At 57.9% G+C, this 19,817-nt stretch overlaps 1 protein-coding gene across 1 annotated transcript in view; it reads left to right on the plus strand.

The window, feature by feature from the left end:
- Nucleotides 1–19,817, plus strand: part of PTPRS (protein tyrosine phosphatase receptor type S) — a 100,760-nt gene that overhangs the window by 68,697 nt on the left and 12,246 nt on the right. The window contains exons 7-20 of the mRNA XM_057540471.1: nucleotides 1,377–1,958; nucleotides 3,009–3,142; nucleotides 3,405–3,549; nucleotides 9,002–9,307; nucleotides 10,677–10,870; nucleotides 13,154–13,271; nucleotides 14,901–15,509; nucleotides 15,961–16,058; nucleotides 16,673–16,926; nucleotides 17,810–17,903; nucleotides 18,009–18,224; nucleotides 18,709–18,866; nucleotides 19,395–19,406; nucleotides 19,585–19,697. Coding sequence (XP_057396454.1) covers nucleotides 1,377–1,958; nucleotides 3,009–3,142; nucleotides 3,405–3,549; nucleotides 9,002–9,307; nucleotides 10,677–10,870; nucleotides 13,154–13,271; nucleotides 14,901–15,509; nucleotides 15,961–16,058; nucleotides 16,673–16,926; nucleotides 17,810–17,903; nucleotides 18,009–18,224; nucleotides 18,709–18,866; nucleotides 19,395–19,406; nucleotides 19,585–19,697 — 3,033 coding nt within the window. The remainder of the gene's footprint in view (nucleotides 1–1,376; nucleotides 1,959–3,008; nucleotides 3,143–3,404; nucleotides 3,550–9,001; nucleotides 9,308–10,676; nucleotides 10,871–13,153; nucleotides 13,272–14,900; nucleotides 15,510–15,960; nucleotides 16,059–16,672; nucleotides 16,927–17,809; nucleotides 17,904–18,008; nucleotides 18,225–18,708; nucleotides 18,867–19,394; nucleotides 19,407–19,584; nucleotides 19,698–19,817) is intronic.

Genomic DNA, 19,817 nt, shown 5'->3' on the forward strand with positions numbered 1-19,817 from the left:
GAGGACAGTCAACAAACACTTATTGGTGACAAATTATTCTGGGCCTGGCCCCATGGAACGAGACTCAGTCTTGCTCTATTGGGCCTCACGGTCCAAAGTGGGAGATGACACGTAGCCCGGCAGCTATGATGCAGACTGATTAGAGCAGTGATGGGGACTATGTAGCACCACTCAGACCCGCAGAATAAAGGTTCCAACTCCCAGGAAAGCTAGGTCGGGGAAAGGACTACAAGTTGAAAAGGGAAACAGGCTGTGCAAAACTCAGAGAGATAGAGCATTGGGGGGTGGGGAGGGATTACAGATTCTCCTGATGTCTCAAAGTTTGTGGCGAGATTCAGAGGAGGGTGCCCCCAAATAATTTTTCTAGCTTTGTAACAGGGGCCAGCAGACTACAGCCCATGGGCTGAATCCGGCCCTCCACTTGTTTTTATATATAAAGCTTTATTGACACCTGCCCATTTGTTCACACCTGGCTTGTGGCAGCTTTGGGGCTACAGTGACAGAGCTGAGTAATTCTCAGCAAAGGCCATGTGGTCTGCAAAGCTGAAAAGATTTACCGTGTGGCCCTCTGCAGGTAAAGGTTGCTGAGCCCTGCCCTAGGGCCATAGAAAGTGTCAGCATCAGCTGGTGTGTTGGTCATTTTGCTGAGGGATTGAACTTCTTCTAGTGCATGCTTCCTGGGGCCTGTGTGATATGAGATCTTGGGACAAGTGGGAGAGAAAGTCACAATTTTATCCAGGTGCTGGAGACACACTGTAAACCAACCTCGGTCCCTGCTGGTGGGGACAACATACAAACCTGGTCATGACGTACCATCAGGCAGTGATAAGAACTGGGCAAGGGCACCTTTAGCCAGGGGGATGAGGGTGGCCTTAAGCCATCTGGCCATCTGAGCATTCCAGGGGCAGGGAACAGCAAGTGTGAAGTGTGAACAGACAGAAGGGCCCTGTGGCTGAGCAGAGTGAAGCAGAGTAAAGCACAGAGAAGAGCTGTAGCCCAGGGGCCGCCACTGTTTCCTTCAGAAGTGAATATGTTTCTTAAACAGCCAATTTTTTTTGAGTAAAAATTTTCAACTTTACGGGCCATCTAGTCTCTGCTGTAGCCACTCAATTCTACCATCATAGCACAGAAGCAGCCAGCAGCGATACATAAGCATGGCTGTGGGCTGATAAAACTTTATTTACAAAAATAGGTGCCAGCCCTTGGTCTGTAGTTTGCCAACACCTGCTATAGATGGTGGGCTAGGGGTCGTTAGGCCCATGGTTACCACCAAGGAAATGAAGGCTCAGAGAGGGCAGTTGTGTGACTAAAAGTCACACAGCCTTTGGGGTCTGCAGCCAGCGTGCCCGATGTGTGACCTTGCCTCCCACCCACAGCTCTCCCCAAAGCCCCCGGGACCCCTGTGGTGACAGAGAACACAGCCACCAGCATCACCATCACGTGGGACTCTGGCAACCCAGACCCCGTGTCCTACTACGTCATCGAATATAAGTCCAAGAGCCAGGACGGGCCATACCAGATCAAAGAGGACATCACCACGACGCGTTACAGCATCGGCGGCCTGAGCCCCAACTCGGAGTATGAGATCTGGGTGTCAGCCGTCAACTCCATCGGCCAGGGTCCGCCCAGCGAGTCGGTGGTCACCCGCACTGGCGAGCAGGCCCCTGCCAGCGCGCCCCGAAACGTGCAGGCCCGGATGCTCAGCGCCACCACCATGATCATTCAGTGGGAGGAACCCGTGGAACCCAACGGCCTGATCCGGGGCTACCGGGTCTACTACACCATGGAGCCCGAGCACCCCGTGGGCAACTGGCAGAAGCACAACGTGGACGACAGCCTGCTGACCACCGTGGGCAGCCTGCTGGAGGATGAGACGTACACCGTGCGCGTGCTGGCCTTCACCTCCGTAGGCGATGGGCCCCTCTCGGACCCCATCCAGGTCAAGACACAGCAGGGAGGTGAGATGCCCGCGGGAAGCACGGCTTCATGGGGCGGTGGGGCAGCAGGTTTCGGGGCTGTCCCACCAGAGGGAAGGAGGCGGCCATGCGGTGATGTATCTCCCAGCATGCAGCCGGCCGATCTTACCTGGAAGTTACCACGTGGTTTATCTGGCCTGCATGGTGCTTTAAAGTATTTTCACGCCAGCGTTGCAAAGCGGGAGGTTGTCCTAGAAAACCCAGATTTCTGGCTACCCTTGGAAAATCCGATTTGGCAAGCCCATAGGGCTACAATCGGTCGTCCGATGGCATCCAGATAGATGCCGCCGCCGGCTGCATCTGAGAAAAGGGGTGTGGTTTCCGTTCGCCTCCCTCTTCTCTGTTAACTGCCCCGGCTCCCATCCATCTCTGAGTTTGAGAACCCCTGTTCGCCGCTCTCACTGGAGGGATCCATGCTGCCCATTTTGAAATAATAGAAAGTGTGTTAACCCACAGTCTGTGAGCTGGTCTCTCACCTGCTGGGGTGAAGGACGTGGGGTAGGGGTGTGGAGCATTTAGGTGCCTGGGGCCCCAGCTCTCTGCAGGTTTCTGGGCTTTTTCTTATGGACTCAGGCTTTGGAACCTCAAATCCAGGAAGAGTCAGGCAGCTGTCCAAGCAAAGGGACAGGAGGTTTGGAACTCTGCTGCCGTAAATCAGATACAGGGTGGAGATCCACATTCCAAATTATGGTCCCCACCAGTTTTCTGTTTAACTGGGGGAATGGGGAGGATGCTGGGGTGCGTTGAAAACGGGATTTTTAAAAATGTTTTCCCGCTGGCAGCAGAGAGGATGGGGGGATTGGGGTGGGCAGCGGACAACGAGGGGCGGTAGGGCGTACCTGGGAAAATAAGAGAAATAAGAACAGCGGAGAACACTCCAGAAGCATCCAGAGCCTAACAAGCCCTTCCTTTTAGGGTGGTGCTGAGCTTCACGGGGCCCTTTTTGGGAGAATGAGAACCTGGCGGGTTGGATACCCTATGCGGACCCAGGCCTCCCCCCAATGCCAGTCCTCTTCGCCCCCTCCCCCGCAGTGCCTGGCCAGCCCATGAACTTCCGGGCCGAAGCCAAGTCGGAGACGAGCATCGGGCTCTCATGGAGCCCCCCGCGGCAGGAGAGTATCATCAAATATGAGCTCCTCTTTCGGGAAGGCGACCACGGCAGAGAGGTGCGTGGGGGGGTTGGGGGGGGGGGGAGGCGGGCTGGCGCTCGCCCCCGGCTCCCACTCTGGGCGACTCTCTTGTCTCCCCGAGCCTGTGCCGGAATGTCTCTCTTCCCCCCTTCTCTTTGCCCCTGTCCGTTGCTAATTTTTCCACCTCTCACTCTTTTCTCCTTCTCCATTTCCATCACTCTGTGAGGTCTGTGTCTGTATCTCTCTGGTTTCTCTCTGTCTCTCTCCATCTCCGTCTCTCTCCCCACCCCGCCCCCAGGTCGGGAGGACCTTCGACCCGGCCACGGCCTTCGTGGTGGACGATCTCAAGCCCAACACCGAATATGCCTTCCGCCTGGCGGCGCGCTCCCCGCAAGGCCTGGGCGCCTTCACCTCGGTGGTGCGGCAGCGCACGCTGCAGTCCAGTAGGTGTCTCGCGGACCCCGCCCTGACCTGCGGGGGTGGGGACCTGGCCGGCGCCTGCGCACTGACCCGGGCGGGGCCTGCGCAAGGGTGGGGGGCGCCTCCGCCTGTCCCGCTTCGCTCCTCCGCCTCGGGCGCGCTTGCATCCACGCTGCGCCTCGGTTCCCCCACCAGCGCAGTGAGGGGCTCACCGGTGGGCCCCGCAGGCTCCGATTTCTCCATCGCCCTGGGGTGCAGCCGTGGCCGGCTTCGCTGATGGCACCTCCTCTCTCCTCTGCCTCGCCCGGATTTGGGGTTAGTGGAATGGCCACGTTGCGCCCATCTCACAGGTGTTTGGAGGGGTCTGTGACGCCGTCACAGCTCACACCCCATCCTTCCGAGAGAGCAGAGGATGCAGAGACGATCCTACCTCCCCAGATGGCCCTTCTTGCCCCCAAGACTGGGTCCCCATTGCCAGGGGATCGGGGGCGTGGGGGAGTCAGAGCTGATGCCAGGTTCTGGGGGGAGCGCAGGACCCCCAAAACATAGGGCCCTCGAATTCCTGGAGTTCTTCGCTGTGCCCGCCTGGCCTCCCTGTCACAGAAAGTCACCTTTTGGCCAGAACACTGCAGCGGGCTCTGGGCCACACCGTGGCCCCCGCCGCGCCCTCCCTGCCTGCTCTGAGCTCAGGGCCTAGGCAGGCCCCTCCGACCGCCGCCTCCCTGCCTCCCCCTCCTCCCTCTGCTCCCTCTTCTCTGCTCAGTCTGGCCCAAGTGGCCCCCGCCGTGACCCCCCCCCCTTTCTTCTTCTCCCCTCCCCCTGCTCAGTCAGTCACGGGGTAGCCACCCCAGGCCTTGTTCCGGAAGCTGCCTCAGTGTTCAAACCTTCAAGCCCCCGCCTCCCCCGCCCCCGGGCGTGCGCACACAGGGCGTCACGGGTCAGTCCTGAGTGACAGCAACTTGGGCCGGGGTGTCTGAGCTGCTGGGATCAGGGGACTTGGAGACACAGCACCCCACCGTCACCCCCGGCCCCCCCCCCCTCCTCCCCGCCCCACCGGGGCCGAGCCGAGCGCTCCGCAACTCACAGGAATGTTTGTGCGTGAGGCGATCAGTGAGGGTGTCCTGTGGCTTGGGTGGCCACGTGAGAGACCGGCACAGGTGCCGCGAAGGTGAGTACGCGCTGGTCTCTAGCGGGTTCACAAAAACGGCCCACCCTGCGTGCCCCCTAGCCTGTGCCCCGTGTGCCCCAGCAGCTCTGGGCTGTGCAGACCGTCCAGAGCCCAAATTCAGCCCCCTAAACTCTCCACCCCGCTGCCGAGAGGCACACCTGCCCAGGAACGTGGCATCCGGAACCACGCCCCCCCCAACACCCCAACACCCCCCCCCCCGCCCCGTGTGCGCATCCACGCTGCCCCGCACCCTCCCGGCAAGTCACGCAGGTTGGGCCGGATTGTGAAGGAGGCGGCCTCCAAGGTCCCAAGGTCGTCGAGAAAGCGGCTTTGGCCCAGCCACGCGAACCTCCGAACCTCCGGGGCGGCCCAGGACAGGGAGTGGGGGAGAAGGGACTCCCCACTTCGCACCCGAAGACGGGTGGGGCCCGAGAGATCGGGCAGCCGAGACGCAGGGCCAGGCGTATCCCCCCCGGGGAGTGCGGGCTTCTTAGGCTGAACTCAAGGGTAGGTGGAGGCCAGACCACTCAGCCGTGGGTCTCCCCAGACACCGTCCCACCTTCCTGCCTCGTCGGCGCCAGCCCGGAACTGCAGCGTGCCCACACTGGGGCCAGAGCAGGGCTGCGCGCCCGCTCGCGGCCGGAGACCCACCCAGAGCTCGGTCTGGCCTTGTAGCTCAGCACTCCGTCATTCCCTCCCTCGTAAGAAAGTCTTTTAAGTTAGCAGTTGAAGAGTGGAAGGTAGGTAACCAGACTGGGAGTTTTCTGGAAGGCGTCTTTCTTTCTTTTATTATGGTTTTTCTCATCATCATCACCATCATCGTTGTTTTTTCTTTTATTATGGTTTTGGTTTTATTTTTCCTTCCCCTTTCTTAGCGAATCCATTCCTTCTGGCACATTCCTCGGTTGGTTTTTCCACTCCTGCTTGATTCCCCCTGGGCACTTTTGGTTGGGGTGGCTGGTCAAGAAATGGGGGAGGGGACCCCCCAGTGTCTATTTCCGGAGGAGGGAACCCCAGTGTTTCAATTTAAGTGAGGCCAGAGAGTCATTCTGGTTGCAGTAAGCCATTGGAGTGGCCTCTGGGGTCTCTGGTAGCCTGATGTCTTTGAGGATGGGGACCTCTGATTCATCTCTGGGTCCCAGACCCTAGCATGGGGTGTGCACATAGTAAGTGGTCTGTAAACACATGCAGTGAATAAGTGCGGCTAGCATGATGGTGAAGGTTCTCTATGCCTTGACCTCAAGCAAGGCCAGTGACCTCTCTGAGCCTCCCTCCAGACGAGGCGGGCTCTAGGGTCATGGGCATTTGAGGGGGTCTGGCTCCAGCCATCCTCAGCTGGCCTGAGCTGATAAAGGCACAGGCTGAGGTCTGAATTCCCAGCCTCAACCAAGACAGCCCATGGACGGCAGCTGAGCCTGGCTTCAAGGCCTGGCTCGCGCCGCGTGCCCTGGGGCAAGCCACTTGCCTTTTCTGGGCCTCAGTTTCCTCACCTGTAACATGGGAGGTGAGCACCCAGAACGGGTGGGACCTGGCACCCAGTAGGTGTACAACCAATGATGAAAGAATGCCAGGCAAACCAGGTGGGCTTTGAAACCCATTTCCCCACCTGGAACATGGGGTGGCGGTGGAGGGGTGCTAGTTCCAGCCACGTAAGGGGGTCATGAGAGTTAAATGAGGCACAATCAGTAGGCCGTATTTTGAGTCTGCAGAGGGCCTAGGCCGCTGGGCGTGCAGAAGATGCATAGAACATGAGGATTATCATCCGTAATGCTCTTAACACAGGGCCTGGCCCATAGTAGGTGCTCGGCACATGGAGACTATTACTGCTATTCCATAAAGCCCTTAACACACACAGTTCATGCTTAATATATGGGGAGTATCACTGTTATTTAACAAAGTCCTTAGCATGCTGCCTGGCACACAGTAGGTGCTCCATAAATGGCAGCTGCCATTTTCAGTCTAAATATGGATCGGCAGGGTGCTGGGCACAGAGTTGGCAGTCCATGAATGGAAGCTACTAGTAGCTTGTAACAAGCTCAACCTGGTGCCGGGTACACAGTAGGTCCCCGAAACATGGGGGCTACAATGATTGCTCTGCAAAACCCTTGGCACAGTGCCTGGCATCCAGTAAGCGCTCAATAAGTGGCACTTTAAAGAGGTTGGCCTGGTGCTAAGCACATAGTAGGTGCTCAGATGGGAGCCACTCTCAGTCTGGAAGGGCCTAGCATGGTTTCGTTTTTGCTCCAAACATGAAACTGTTGTCTGCAAGGTTCTTGGAACTGTGTGTGTAAATAGTAGGTACTCAATAAGTAAGAACTATTACTATTTTTATATAAGGTCATTAGCACAGTGCTTGACACATAGTAGACGCTTCGAACGTAGGGACTATTACTGTTATCCAGTAATAACAGGGCCTGACACACAGTAGGCCTTGTTAAGAAATGAGAACTACTAATGTTCTACATAGTCCTTAGTATAGTACCTAGCATGTTGTAGGTACCTAGTATGTGGGCACTGTTTTTCTGTTTCAGTAAAGACCTTAGCACAGTGCCTGGCATGCAGTAGGCGCCGCGTAAATGGCAACGGCTACTTATATCTTCAGAGGGCTGTTGCAGTGACCAGCCCATAGTAGGTGTTCAATAAATGAGATGTGCTATTGATCTGCAGTGGGCTTAGGTTGGCATCAGGTGAACAGTAGGAGCTCAAAACAGAAGAACTATGAGCTACTAAAACTTTGGCACACAGTAGGTGCTAACTGTGGGCTGTGTTATCTATAAAGCCCTGACCCAGTGCCATCACAGTAGGTGCCCAATACACAGGGGCTTTTTATTATTACTCTGTATAGCCCTTGGCATGCTAACTGGCACACAGTAGGTGCTCAAGACTCAGACATTGTTTTCTTTGCAAGTGAGGCCAAGAAGTAACCACAGGGTTGCCCTCTGGGGTCCCTGGCAATACAGGTGTTCAGTAAATAGATGCTCTTACTGTTAACCTGTGAAGCTTTTAGAGACAGGCCTAGCACATAGTAGGTGCCCAATAAATGGGGCTTTTACTGCTATTCCCCTGACACACAGTAGGTATTCAGTAAATTAGTGTTTACAGTTATTCCATCCCTGGTGCTGTGCCTGGCACATAGTAGGTGCCCAGTAAATGGAGCTTTTGCTATTCTTCTGGCACAGTGCTTGGCACACAGTAGGTGTGCAATAAATATTTCACTGTTATTCTGTGAAGCCCTTGGCATGGTGCTTGGCACATAGTAGGGTTCAATAAGTAGATTTCTCACCTGCCATTCTGTGCAGCCTTTGGCACAGTGCCTGGCACATAGTAGTTACTGAATTAATGGGGCTTTTATTGCTTTTGCATTTGGCCTAGTGGCTGGCACATAGTAGGTGCCCAGTAAATGGAGCTTTTGCTATTCCTCTGGTACAGTGCCTAGCACACAGTAGATGTTCTATAAATAAGTACATTTACTGTCATTCTGCTCCTGTGCTGTGCCTGGTGCACAGTAGGTGTTCACTAAATAAGTACACTTACTGTTATTCTGTGAAGCCCTTGGCACGGTGCCTGGCACATAGTAGGTGCCCAATAAATGAGGCTTTTATTGTTATTCTTCTGGCACAGTGCCTAGCACACAGTAGGTGTTCAATAGATAAGTACATTTATTGTCATTGTATTCCTGGTGCTATACCTGGCACACAGTAGGTGTTCAATAAATAAGTACATTTACTGTTGTTTTGGCACCGTGCCTGGCACATAATAGGTGCCCAGTGAATGGGGCTTTTACTGCTGTTTCACTTGGCATGGTGCCTGGTACATAGTAGGTGCCCAGTACAGGGGACTTTTGCTATTTCATTTATCACCATGCCTGGCACATAGTAGGTGCCAGTAAGTGGGGCTTTTACTGCTGTGCCACTTGGCATGGTGCCTGGCACATAGTAGGTGCCCAGTAAATGGGGCTTTTACTGCTGTTCCACTTGGCACGGTGCACAGCACACGTGCATATGCTCCTTGGGGACTGTGGCTACCCTCTCCCTAAGACCTACTGTGTGCCAAGTGCAGCCCCATGTGGTGAGTGCAGCGTTCTTGGCCAGCCCTCTCTGCCCCCATCCCCGCCCGCCCACCCACCCGCCCATCTCACCTTTGGTTGACACCCGCTTCTTTTGGGTTCGACTTCTCTTTGGTTTGGTTCTGTTTTGTTTGTTATCATCTTCTTTTTTATTTTCTCTTTCCCATCTTTTGTTTCCCCACCCCCTCCCCGCCCATCCCGCCTCCCTTCCCCACCCCCACGTTCTCCCCCCCTCCAATAGAACCGTCAGCCCCCCCTCAAGACGTTAAATGTGTCAGCACGCGCTCCACGGCCATTTTGGTAAGTTGGCGCCCGCCGCCGCCGGACACGCACAACGGGGCCCTGGTGAGCTATAGCGTCCGCTACCGACCGCTGGGCTCAGAGGACCCGCAACCCAAGGAGGTGAACGGCATCCCCCCGACCACCACCCAGATCCTGCTGGAGGCCTTGGACAAGTGGACGGAGTACCGCATCACGGCCATCGCTCACACAGAGGTGGGACCAGGGCCCGAGAGCTCGCCCGTGGTCATCCGCACCGACGAGGACGGTAAGCACCGGCCCCGGCCTGGGACCCCCGGGACCCCCAGGCCCCAGCCCGGCCCCTGCCTTGGAGCCTTCTGTCCCTGGAAAACTGGGCTGGCTGGTGGTCAGAAGGTATTGGGTTGGCCAAAAAGTTCTTCCGGGTTTTTCAGTAAGATCTTATGGAAAAAACCGAATGAACTTTTTAGCCAACCATAGAAGCCACAATCAGGAGAGGGAGACAAGCGGCCATCAGCCTCCCCAAGCCAACCCGGGCTCCTTGATCTTGGAATTCTCTGTTCTAGACCTTCCGGGCTACATTTTCTCTCTGAGCCTTGGGCCTGGAACGTTAAGCGGGGAGCCCTGTATTTTGGTCCGGTGGTGGAAACCATGGAAACGGAGTGTAGGAAACAGCAAGCAGCACTTGCAACAAAAATTATGGTCCCTGACCCCAGAAACCTGGTTTTTTAGACTCTAGGGATAACCTGAGATTTGGAGCTACTTGGGTCTGAGCCATCCTACCCAGAAAGTAGGTAGATTGCGTGCTGATGATGGTTAACCGCCAGCTCTCAGGGGCATAGAGACTGATTTGTAGCCCTGGCCGATTTCTGTGGTGTAAATATTCCCACCGTAGCTGAGCTAGAATGTTCTAAGAACGCTAGTCACACAGTAGAAGCTGAGGGCATGAGGGGAAATGAAGCAGGCAGCTTCCCCAATAAAACTGCAGGAAACCTGGACCAGCTGTTTTCTGAGCCATTGGCCTGGAAGTTTCGGTTGGCGGCCCCAACATTTTGTCCTAACCATGGGGAAGAAGTGAAGCGGTTCTTCACGCCAGGCCTTGGGGTGGGGGCGGGGTGGGAGGCGAGGGCTCTGAGCTTGGGGGCTGGCTGAGAAAGCGCTCCAGTGCGGAGTGGGCAGGCTGCACCCTGGAGTGTGTAGGAGCGTGCAGCTGGACTGCCCGGGTTCCCATCCCGGCTTTGCCTCTTGATAACCCTGTGGTCCTGGGATCAACTCTCTGTGCCTCGGTTTCCCCATCTGTAAAGGGAGCATAAGAACCCCTGTCTAGAAGGGATGCTCTGAGTTTGGAAGCAGTGTGGGTAACCTCTTAGAGTGGGGCATGCACGGCCCGCTCATGTCTTGTGGCCCTGGGCAGGTAACCTAGGCTCTGGGGGACCTCAGTTGCCTGTCTGTAAATGGGGTGCACCATCAGGGCCCCCTCCCCGGGCTGTGGGAAGCGTGAAGGAGGTATTCCCTCCGGGCCAGCGGTGAGCGCTCAGAGCACCGGGTTAACCGGCAGTCACTCGGCACCTTGGCATCGGTCAGTGGCGCTGCCCGGGGCAGGGCTGGGCACCCCAGTAACGGCCCCGCCCGCCCCTCCCCTCCCCCCAACCCGCCAGTGCCCAGCGCGCCGCCGCGGAAGGTGGAGGCGGAGGCGCTCAACGCCACGGCTATTCGCGTGCTGTGGCGCTCACCCGCGCCCGGCCGGCAGCACGGCCAGATCCGGGGCTACCAGGTCCACTACGTGCGCATGGAGGGCGCTGAGGCCCGAGGGCCGCCGCGCATCAAGGACGTCATGCTGGCCGATGCCCAGGTGGGCGGGGCTCCGGGGCGGGGCCTGGGGTGGGGCGGGGCCCGGGCCCCCTGCGCTCCCGCCCTCTCGCTGCTGCTCTGTGTTTCTCTTTGGCTACTCCGCTCACCTCCTCCTCTCTCCCCTGCCGCCTCCTCCCGCGCTCAGTGGGAGACGGACGACACGGCCGAATATGTAAGTAGTGCCCCCCTGCCACCCCGCGCCGCTGCCATGCTCTTCCCGCGGGCGGGCCGTGCAGTGTTGTGACCCCATCCCCCGCACGCCCCTTGTAAAAGGGTCTCCTCCCCTGGGCCCCCGATGCACACCTAGTTACCTCTTGGAGCTAGCTGGCAGCCTCGGTTTTGCATCAGGCACATGGGCTTCTGCTGGGGACCGCAGAGGTATCCATTCTTAGCTGAATGGCCCCTGGAGTCCACTGGTCTCCTGCCTCCCAACTTCCCTCCTCCAGCCTAGCTCCCGGCCTGGGTCTTCTCCACCACACCTTTGCTCCAGCTGTTCGACAGCGTTAACCAACCCCCTCCAGCCCACAGCCTCCCCTGTTGCACCCAGGCCTGGCAGATCCAAACTGAGTCACTTTCCAGCCTAGCCTGACCCTTTTGTCACCTGACTCAGCCCTACCTGACCTCAAAGTTTCTCTCTTAGGCCAAAGTGTCCCCTTCATTCTGGCCCTGGCGTGATGAGAGGGGTCAGTGGGCCCCAGCTGGGAAAGGAGGCCTGCAGGAGGCCCTGAACCAGAGTCAGGATTGCTGTGTGACTCTGGGCAAGTCGCTGCATCTCTCTGGTCTGTCTTTCTGCCCCTAAGATAGGGGCCACAGGCTCTTCTGACAGCCCGAAGCCTGATGTTAAATTGACACGGCCCCACCCACTCCAGTAGCTCTGCTTCTCCCCCGCCCCGCCCCACCCCAGTCTGGGGGGAGGTTCCCACATGGCTCCGGCTCAGACCCTCCAACCCACCAAGACCCCAGGAAGGACTGAATGTGAGGCTCAGGGGCAGGAGACCCTCTGTTCGTGCATCCTGCCCCCCCTCCTCATGCTCCTGACCTGGGGCCACCCCGGAGCTCCCAGGCATGCCGGACATGTTTGTGGGTGTGCATGTATGGGAAACATGGACACGCGTGTGACTGTGTGAGGGTCAGGGTGCTCTGTCATTCACTGAATGAGCAGTGATTTACTGAGCACCTGCTGATCCTGTGCTAGGTGCCGTGGATGCGGCGGTGACCAAGACACGCCTGAGCCCGTTTTCCTGGGGGTCACGGTTCAGGGGAGAGGGATGTTACTTGGAACAAGACACAAATACTTGTCTAGTTACAGCTCTGGTGGGGACGGGGCATAGATAGTGGTGTAAACGCTTGAACAGCCAGCTGTCGGGTGGGCGCAGTCCTGACTGGGAGCATTTGCCCTTTTCCATGGTGTAAATACTCCCACCGTGTCGATTTCAAGCTACCTACCAGATTTGTGGTAGCTCGTCATCGTATAGTATTTGTATCACACAGATATGAGACAGAATAGAATAATCTCGAGGACATAGATAATAGTAAACGTGATAAAATAATGACGGAGGGGTGGGTTTTGAGTACTTATTACCTTTGTTTTTACTATTTATTTGATCGTACGTTTATATAATTCAATTTATAATAACGGCTGTTTAATAAGTGGCTTGCAAATTTTCTGAAAATTCGTCTGTTGGCTTTCAAGAGCTGGTATAAGGAATCTCCAGCACACCAATGGATGTAGTGGAGACAGGGTTCGGGTGCAAGGGACGCAGTCAGTGCAAAGGCCCTAGGGCAGGACCATGTCTGGTTGGAGGAGGGATAGCAAGGCAGTCCCGTGTGGCTGGAGCAGAGTGAGGGAGGGAGGAGGTGAGGGCAGGGAGGGGACAGGGGCAGGTCGTGCAGGGCCTTGTGGGCGGCAGAGGACTTGGGGTGGTGCGAAGGACTTGGGCTTTTGCCCCCAGGGAGACCAGAGCCCTGGAGACCTGACTCAGCTGCTCACAGGCACCCTCTGGGGGCCACTGCAGGGAGGACAGAATGGGGGTGGGGCAAGAGTGGTAGCTGGGGACCAGAGGGGCGGGGACTGCACTGGGCCAGGCAGTCCATGACAGATGTCAGGCCACCTGTGCCCATCTCAGCATGGACGTGCTACGTGTCGGGGTCTGTGCATGAGCTCGGGTGCACGTCTCTGCCCACAGATTGGGCCCCATGTCTGCCTTGCTTGTCCCTAGCATGGGGAGGAGGGTGGGCAGCCCTGGTTGTGTCACTGATTCCCCGCCCCTGCCCCTGCCCGCAGGAGATGATCATCACAAACCTGCAGCCTGAGACCGCCTATTCCATCACGGTAGCCGCCTACACCATGAAAGGAGATGGCGCTCGCAGTAAACCCAAGGTGGTAGTGACCAAGGGAGCAGGTGCGAGACCCTCTATGGCCCCTTTGCCCTCAGAGCATCCCTGCAGAGTTCTTGAGCCCCTGTTGGTGGGGAGGATGCACCAAGCGGGAGGAACAGGGAGAGCAAAGGTGTGGGGCCGCTCCAGAGGATATTAAGGTCCAGTGTGGTCCAGCCCCGCTCAGCTCTAGCCAGATGGAAACCTTTAACAGCCAACTCTTAACTCCTCACCCTCTGCCTCCTGTTCCCCCTGCCTGGATACCCTTCTCCGGGCTGGCCGTCTCTTCTGCATCCTTTGGGTCTTTGGTTAGTCAGCACCTCCTCAGGAAGCCTTCCCCACTCACCCCCATGCCACGGTCTTGGTCAGGCCGCCTCTCTGCACCTCTCCTTCCCCCAGCACCCCGTGCCTCCCCTATCCCAGCTCTGATCACCCCAGGCGGGTTGTCATTTCAGGGTGGTGTGCCCGTCTCTCCTGCTGCACCCTGAAGCCTCCTCTCCTGGCAGCCCTGCCTCAGTTTCCCCCTCGGGCCCCTCCCATCAGTCTCAAGAGGCTGGTTTTTCACCAGCCAGACACAGCTGAGTGAGGAGAGAGAGACAGCCATGAAAATGTAAGGGGGGAGGGTATTCTAGGCAGAGAGCAGAGCCCGGGCAAAGGCTCAGAGGAGGGAACAAGCTTGGTGTGTTCGAGGAACAAAGGCCCCCGTGGCCTCCACCCCACTTCCTGCACCCTCCATGCCTCACTGCTGACCACAGAGCCTGATGTTCAAGGCCTCCCAGCTGGACACAGCACCCCTCCACACTGCTGCCAGCCCATGCCCCTACTGTTCCCTTCATCTGCCTAGTCTCTGTGTCCTCCAGCGCCCATGTCACCTCTTCCAGGAAGCTTCCTGTGATCTGCCGTCCTCTCTCAGGGACGTTACGTTGGAGCCATGCTTGCTAAGCGGAACCTGCTGCATACACTGTGACTGTTCACACCACCATCCATTAAAGGTCCTGATAAGTCCTGCAGTGGAGAGGCCTGGTTTCATGTGTAGAGCTTCAGCACTGCAGGGCTTCTCAGGGCCTTGACACATTGATCACTACCCAGACTGTGAGAACCGTGGGGGCAGGGACAGGGTTTTGGACACTCCTCCGTTCCATGGATATTAATCAGGTGCCGGCAGGAGGCAAGGGGTGAATAAATGAGGCAAGAGCTGAGTGACTTACTAACAGAAGAAGGAGAAACATAGATGCGGGCCTGCTGTGACATCTGTTAATGTTTTCCTTTATCGGGTCCTCTGAGCCCCCTGCTTCCTCGCTGTTCCTTGCACTCACCCAGCACAGTCTCACCTCAGGACCTTTGCACTGGCTGTTCCCTCTGCCTGAATCACTTTTCCCCCTAGACCTCCCTGTGGCTCCCTCCCTCACCTCCTTCGAGTCTTTGCTTCTGAGCGAGGCCTTCCCAAGACCGCTTTTAAAAATTGCAACCCCTTGGGAATTCTCTGGCAGTCCAGTGGTTAGGACTCCACGCTTTCACTGCAGAGGGCCTGGGTTCAATCCCTGGTCAGGGAGCTAAGATCCCACCAGCTGCACGGTGTGGCCAAAAAAAAAAAAAAAATGGCAATCTCACCCTGTGCTCCCAGGCTGACCCCGGCCCTGTATCCCCTCCCACAGTGCTGGGCCGCCCCACCCTGTCGGTGCAGCAGACCACCGAGGGCAGCCTGCTGGCACGCTGGGAGCCCCCGGCCGGCACCGCCGAGGACCAGGTGCTGGGCTATCGCCTGCAGTTCGGCCGCGAGGACTCGTCGCCCCTGGCCACACTGGAGTTCCCGCCCACCGAGGACCACTACACTGCGTCGGGCGTGCACAAGGGCGCCACGTACGTGTTCCGGCTGGCGGTCCGGAGCCGAGGCGGCCTGGGCGAGGAGGTGGCCGAGGTCCTGAGCATCCCCGAGGATACGCCCCACGGCCACCCACAGATCCTCGAGGCGGCCGGCAACGCCTCCGCCGGCACAGTCCTGCTCCGCTGGCTGCCGCCAGTGCCCGCCGAGCGCAACGGGGCCATTGTCAAGTATACGGTGGCCGTGCGGGAGGCCGGCACCCTGGGCCCCGCCCGAGAGACCGAGCTGCCCGCGGCAGCCGAGCCGGGCGCCGAGAACGTGCTCACGCTGCAGGGCCTCAAGCCCGACACGGCCTATGACCTCCAAGTGCGGGCCCACACGCGCCGCGGCCCCGGCCCTTACAGCCCCCCCGTCCGCTACCGGACGTTCCTGCGGGACCAAGGTAGGCGCGCGGTGATCCCCGCACCAGAGCCGGACCGGGCCTCGCGCCCACCCCCACCCCAGCCCCCTCCCTCTCCCCCGCCCAGGTAAGTGGTCACTTTTCTGCTTCCTCGTGGACGCTCAAGGCGAGTCCGGACCCCGAGGCTCCGGCGTTGGCAAAGGTGGGACACGCCTAGGTGGCACGGCCGCCCCCCTACACCGCCCCCAGCCCACCCCGTCCCCCCCAACCCCCCTCCACCTCCGCCTTCTCTCTGCAGCTGCGCCGTCTCCCGCGGCAGGGACTTGGAACAGGCAGGGCCGGGCCAGGGCCAGGCAGTAAGGCCACGGGCACAGCGGACGACAGGGAGCGCCTGGGCCGCCCCCCACACAACCCCGTCCCCCCGCTCCCCCCGCCCCCCAGCACTCACGGGACCTCTCCTTTGCTCTTTCCTGCCTGCCGCTGCCTGGCACAGTCTCGCCCAAGAACTTCAAGGTGAAGATGATCATGAAGACGGCGGTCTTGCTCAGCTGGGAGTTCCCCGACAACTACCACTCACCCACGCCCTACAAGGTGCAGCCTCCCGACGAGTCGGGAGGTGGGGCTTGGCCGGGGTTGGGGCCTGGTCTGGAGTCGGGGTTGAGTCCAGGGCTGGGGGTCAGCTGGACTCGCTGCCGGGTAGGCTTGAGGCTCAGTCTAGGGTTGGGGCTTAGTCTGGTGTCAAGACTTATTAGTCTGGGATCAAGGCTCAGTCAGAATTGGGGCCTAGCCTGGGATCAGTCCCAGGGGTTGAAGTTCATTCTGGGTTTGGGGCTCAGTAGGGGATTAGGGCTCAGTCAGAGCTGGGGCTTAGCCTGGGATCGGGGCTCAGCTAGGATTCAGGCTCAGTGTCTCAATCTAGGCTCAAGCCTCAGTCTGGAATTAGGGCTGTTTAAGGATTGGGACTTAGAGCCGGGACTTGGCTGCGATTATAGCTCATCCTGGGTTCGGGGCTCAATCTAGGGTTGGGGCTGAGTTTGGGGTCAAGACTTAGTCTGGGATCAAGGCTCTGTTGGAATTGGGGCTCAGCTGGGATTGAGGCTCAGTCTGGGGTCACAGTTGGCAGGGTCAGGGCTAAGTCTGGGATCCAGGCTCGGTCAGGACCAGGGGCTCAACCCAGAGCCCTACTGAGCTGGCCCGGCCCACAGATCCAGTACAATGGGCTCACGCTGGACGTGGATGGCCGCACCACCAAGAAGCTCATCACGCATCTCAAGCCCAACACCTTTTACAACTTCGTGCTGACCAACCGCGGCAGCAGCCTGGGTGGCCTCCAGCAGACAGTCACTGCCTGGACCGCCTTCAACCTGCTCAGCTCTAAGCCCAGCGTGACCCCCAAGCCCGACTCCGATGGCTACATCGTGGTGTATCTGCCCGACGGCCAGAGCCCTGTGCCCGTCCAGTAAGCTCAACTCGCCCCCCTCAGGGATTTTGCGCCCCTCCACCAGCCAGCTCTGTGACTGGGGCCAGCCGCTTGACCTCTCTGTGCCTCAGTTTCCTCACCTGTCTGTAAAACAGAGATCGCATCAGCCCCACCCCGTGTGGTTCCCCTGAAGGTCCAGTGCTGCTCGTAGATGTTGTTGCTAAATGTGGCCTCGTGTCTGCTCTCTGAGCATTCCCTGACGCCCCCATATGCCTGACCTTCTACTGGTTCTAGGTTCCTAGACTGGTGGGGAGGCAGAGCTGGACACAGACACCCTCAGTCCCATGGTGTGACAGTGAGAGGCACCAGGGCTGAGAGTCCCCAGTAAGGAGAGGATGACTCTGGGAAGCAGGGAAAAATCGAGGATTACAAGACTGTGTGGGCATGGAAGCTGGGGTTTTGAAGGATGTATAGGAGTTTGAGAAATATACAGTTGACCCTTGAACAGCATAGGTTTGAATTACATGGGTCCACTTATATGCGTATTTCTTTCAACAAGTACAGACTACAGTATTACACGATCTACGGCTGGTTGAATCCACAGATAGAGAACCGTGGATACAGAGGACCAATTGTACTTATATATAGATTTTTGACTGCTCAGGGGGTCGGCCCCCTTAACCCCCATGTTGTTGAAGGGTCAACTGTAATTGCACAGGGTAGGCTTTCTAGGCAAAAGGTACAGTATCATCAAAAGCCTGGAGGCTTGAATCAGGAACTATAGTCCTATGTGACTGGGGCCATACGCCCATCGTATGAGCAGAAGGGAAGATTCAGAGAGGGGCGGCTGCCCAGCTCAGCCCCAGATAGCATCCCTTGGCCATGCTAGTAGACAACCTCCCATGACTCCATCTCCCGATAGGAACTACTTCATTGTGATGGTGCCACTGCGCAAATCTCGTGGTGGCCAGTTCCTGACCCCGCTGGGCAGCCCAGAGGAAATGGACCTGGAGGAGGTAAGAGCCTGGGGCCCAACCAGTGGGGCCCAGACATGTCCCAGCCTTCGTGAGCCCAGTTGCTCCCAGCCAGGTTCTGAGCAGCCCACATCTCTGTTCCCACAGCTGATCCAGGATATCGCACGGCTGCAGAGGCGCAGCCTGCGGCACTCACGCCAGCTGGAGGTGCCCCGGCCCTACATCGCGGCTCGCTTCTCAGTGCTGCCACCCACCTTCCATCCCGGCGACCAGAAGCAGTACGGTGGCTTTGACAACAGGGGCTTGGAGCCTGGCCACCGATACGTTCTCTTTGTGCTTGCTGTGCTGCAGAAGAGCGAACCCGTAAGTCCCAAATGGTGTCTGCCCATATCCAGCCACACCCACTGAGTGAGGCAGGCCAGTCCCTAGGGCCCTGACCTCAGAACCAGACACAGATTTTCCTAACTGTGGTCAGAGTTGGGCAGAGGGAACGGTTTGAGGTTGAGGGTATCCCATAGGGAAGGTTTTTTAGAGGAAAGGATTTTGGAACTAGGGCTTTGACGGATGTGTAAGAGTTTGGTAAAGAAAGGGCATCCCACAGTTTGCATGTGCAAAGGTCTGGGGTGCAAGAGGAGTAAAAGGGATTTCAGAGTGGCTGAAACAGAGGAAGGGGGAGAGTGAAGATTGGCAAGGGCCAGGCCATGCAGGCCACCAGGGTCAGGGTTCTTGGGAGCTGTAGGAGGGTTTAGAGTAGGGGATGGACATGGATTTGTGTTTGAGAAAGACCCATGTGGCCACCGTGAGGAGGACGGGCACTGATGGAGGTCCCCCCACCCCATTCCTGCAGACATTTGCGGCAAGCCCCTTTTCAGACCCCTTCCAGCTGGATAACCCAGACCCGCAGCCCATTGTGGACGGCGAGGAGGGGCTCATCTGGGTGATCGGGCCCGTGCTGGCTGTGGTTTTCATCATCTGCATCGTTATTGCCATCTTGCTCTACAAGAAGTGAGCCCCCTGCCCCCCCACCACTCGACAGGAGGGAAGCCTTCCTAAAAAAGGAGAGGGGTCTGGAAAGATCCAGGGGGGAACAGTCATCTCAGAGGATCATTGCAGAAGCCCTGTATGGTCCAGACAGGGAAACCAGGGCTCAGAGAAATTAAGCCACCTGATCAGAGTCACACAGCCTGGGAAATGGCAGGGCTAGGGTTCCAACCCAGCCAGTGATTTGACTCCTGTTAAGTCTGGCGCTCCACTGGGCAAGATTTGGGGTGGGGGCTGCCTCTGTCCAGTTTAAACAAGGTCACGTGGGACATGTCCCAGCTTAGAAAGAGAGGGCTGAGATGTTATTCCTTGTGGCGGGGGACCCACGCAGGAAGGATTAGCCCCATTTTCTGGAGGAGACCGAGACTCAGAGAGGGAAAGAAAGCCACCCACAGTCACAGAACAGGCCCTTGATGGCCAGCACACCCTCACCTGTCTTCTTTCCCCCCCCCCACCCCACAACTCCTCACCTATGTCTGTTTTCGGGAGCAGTAAGCCTGACAGGTAAGAACTGGTCCTGCCCTTTGGAGGCCAAGGAGGGGAACTGGGGTGGCGTCGTGCCTGTTGGGTGAGCGGGCGCCTGGCTCCTCCAGCCGTTGCACACGTGTCTGTGCGTGGTCGTGGGAACCCCAGTTGTGCGCAGCTGGGTCACATGTTCGCGTGTCTGCTTGCTCCTACAAAGTAAACGCAAGGACTCAGAGCCCCGCACCAAATGCCTACTGAACAACGCCGACCTCGCCCCCCACCACCCCAAGGACCCCGTGGAAATGAGACGCATTAACTTCCAGACGCCAGGTATGTGCTGATCCCAGGTGCCATGGACGACAGCGACGGGGTGGGGGAGGGGAGAGGTAGCGTAGGGAGAGAGGAAGCTGCCACCTCGGTGGATCCCGAGGACTGCCCCCACTGAACTGT

The sequence above is a fragment of the Balaenoptera acutorostrata genome, chromosome 2 (assembly GCF_949987535.1).
Source record: "Balaenoptera acutorostrata chromosome 2, mBalAcu1.1, whole genome shotgun sequence".
Taxonomy (NCBI): domain Eukaryota; kingdom Metazoa; phylum Chordata; class Mammalia; order Artiodactyla; family Balaenopteridae; genus Balaenoptera; species Balaenoptera acutorostrata.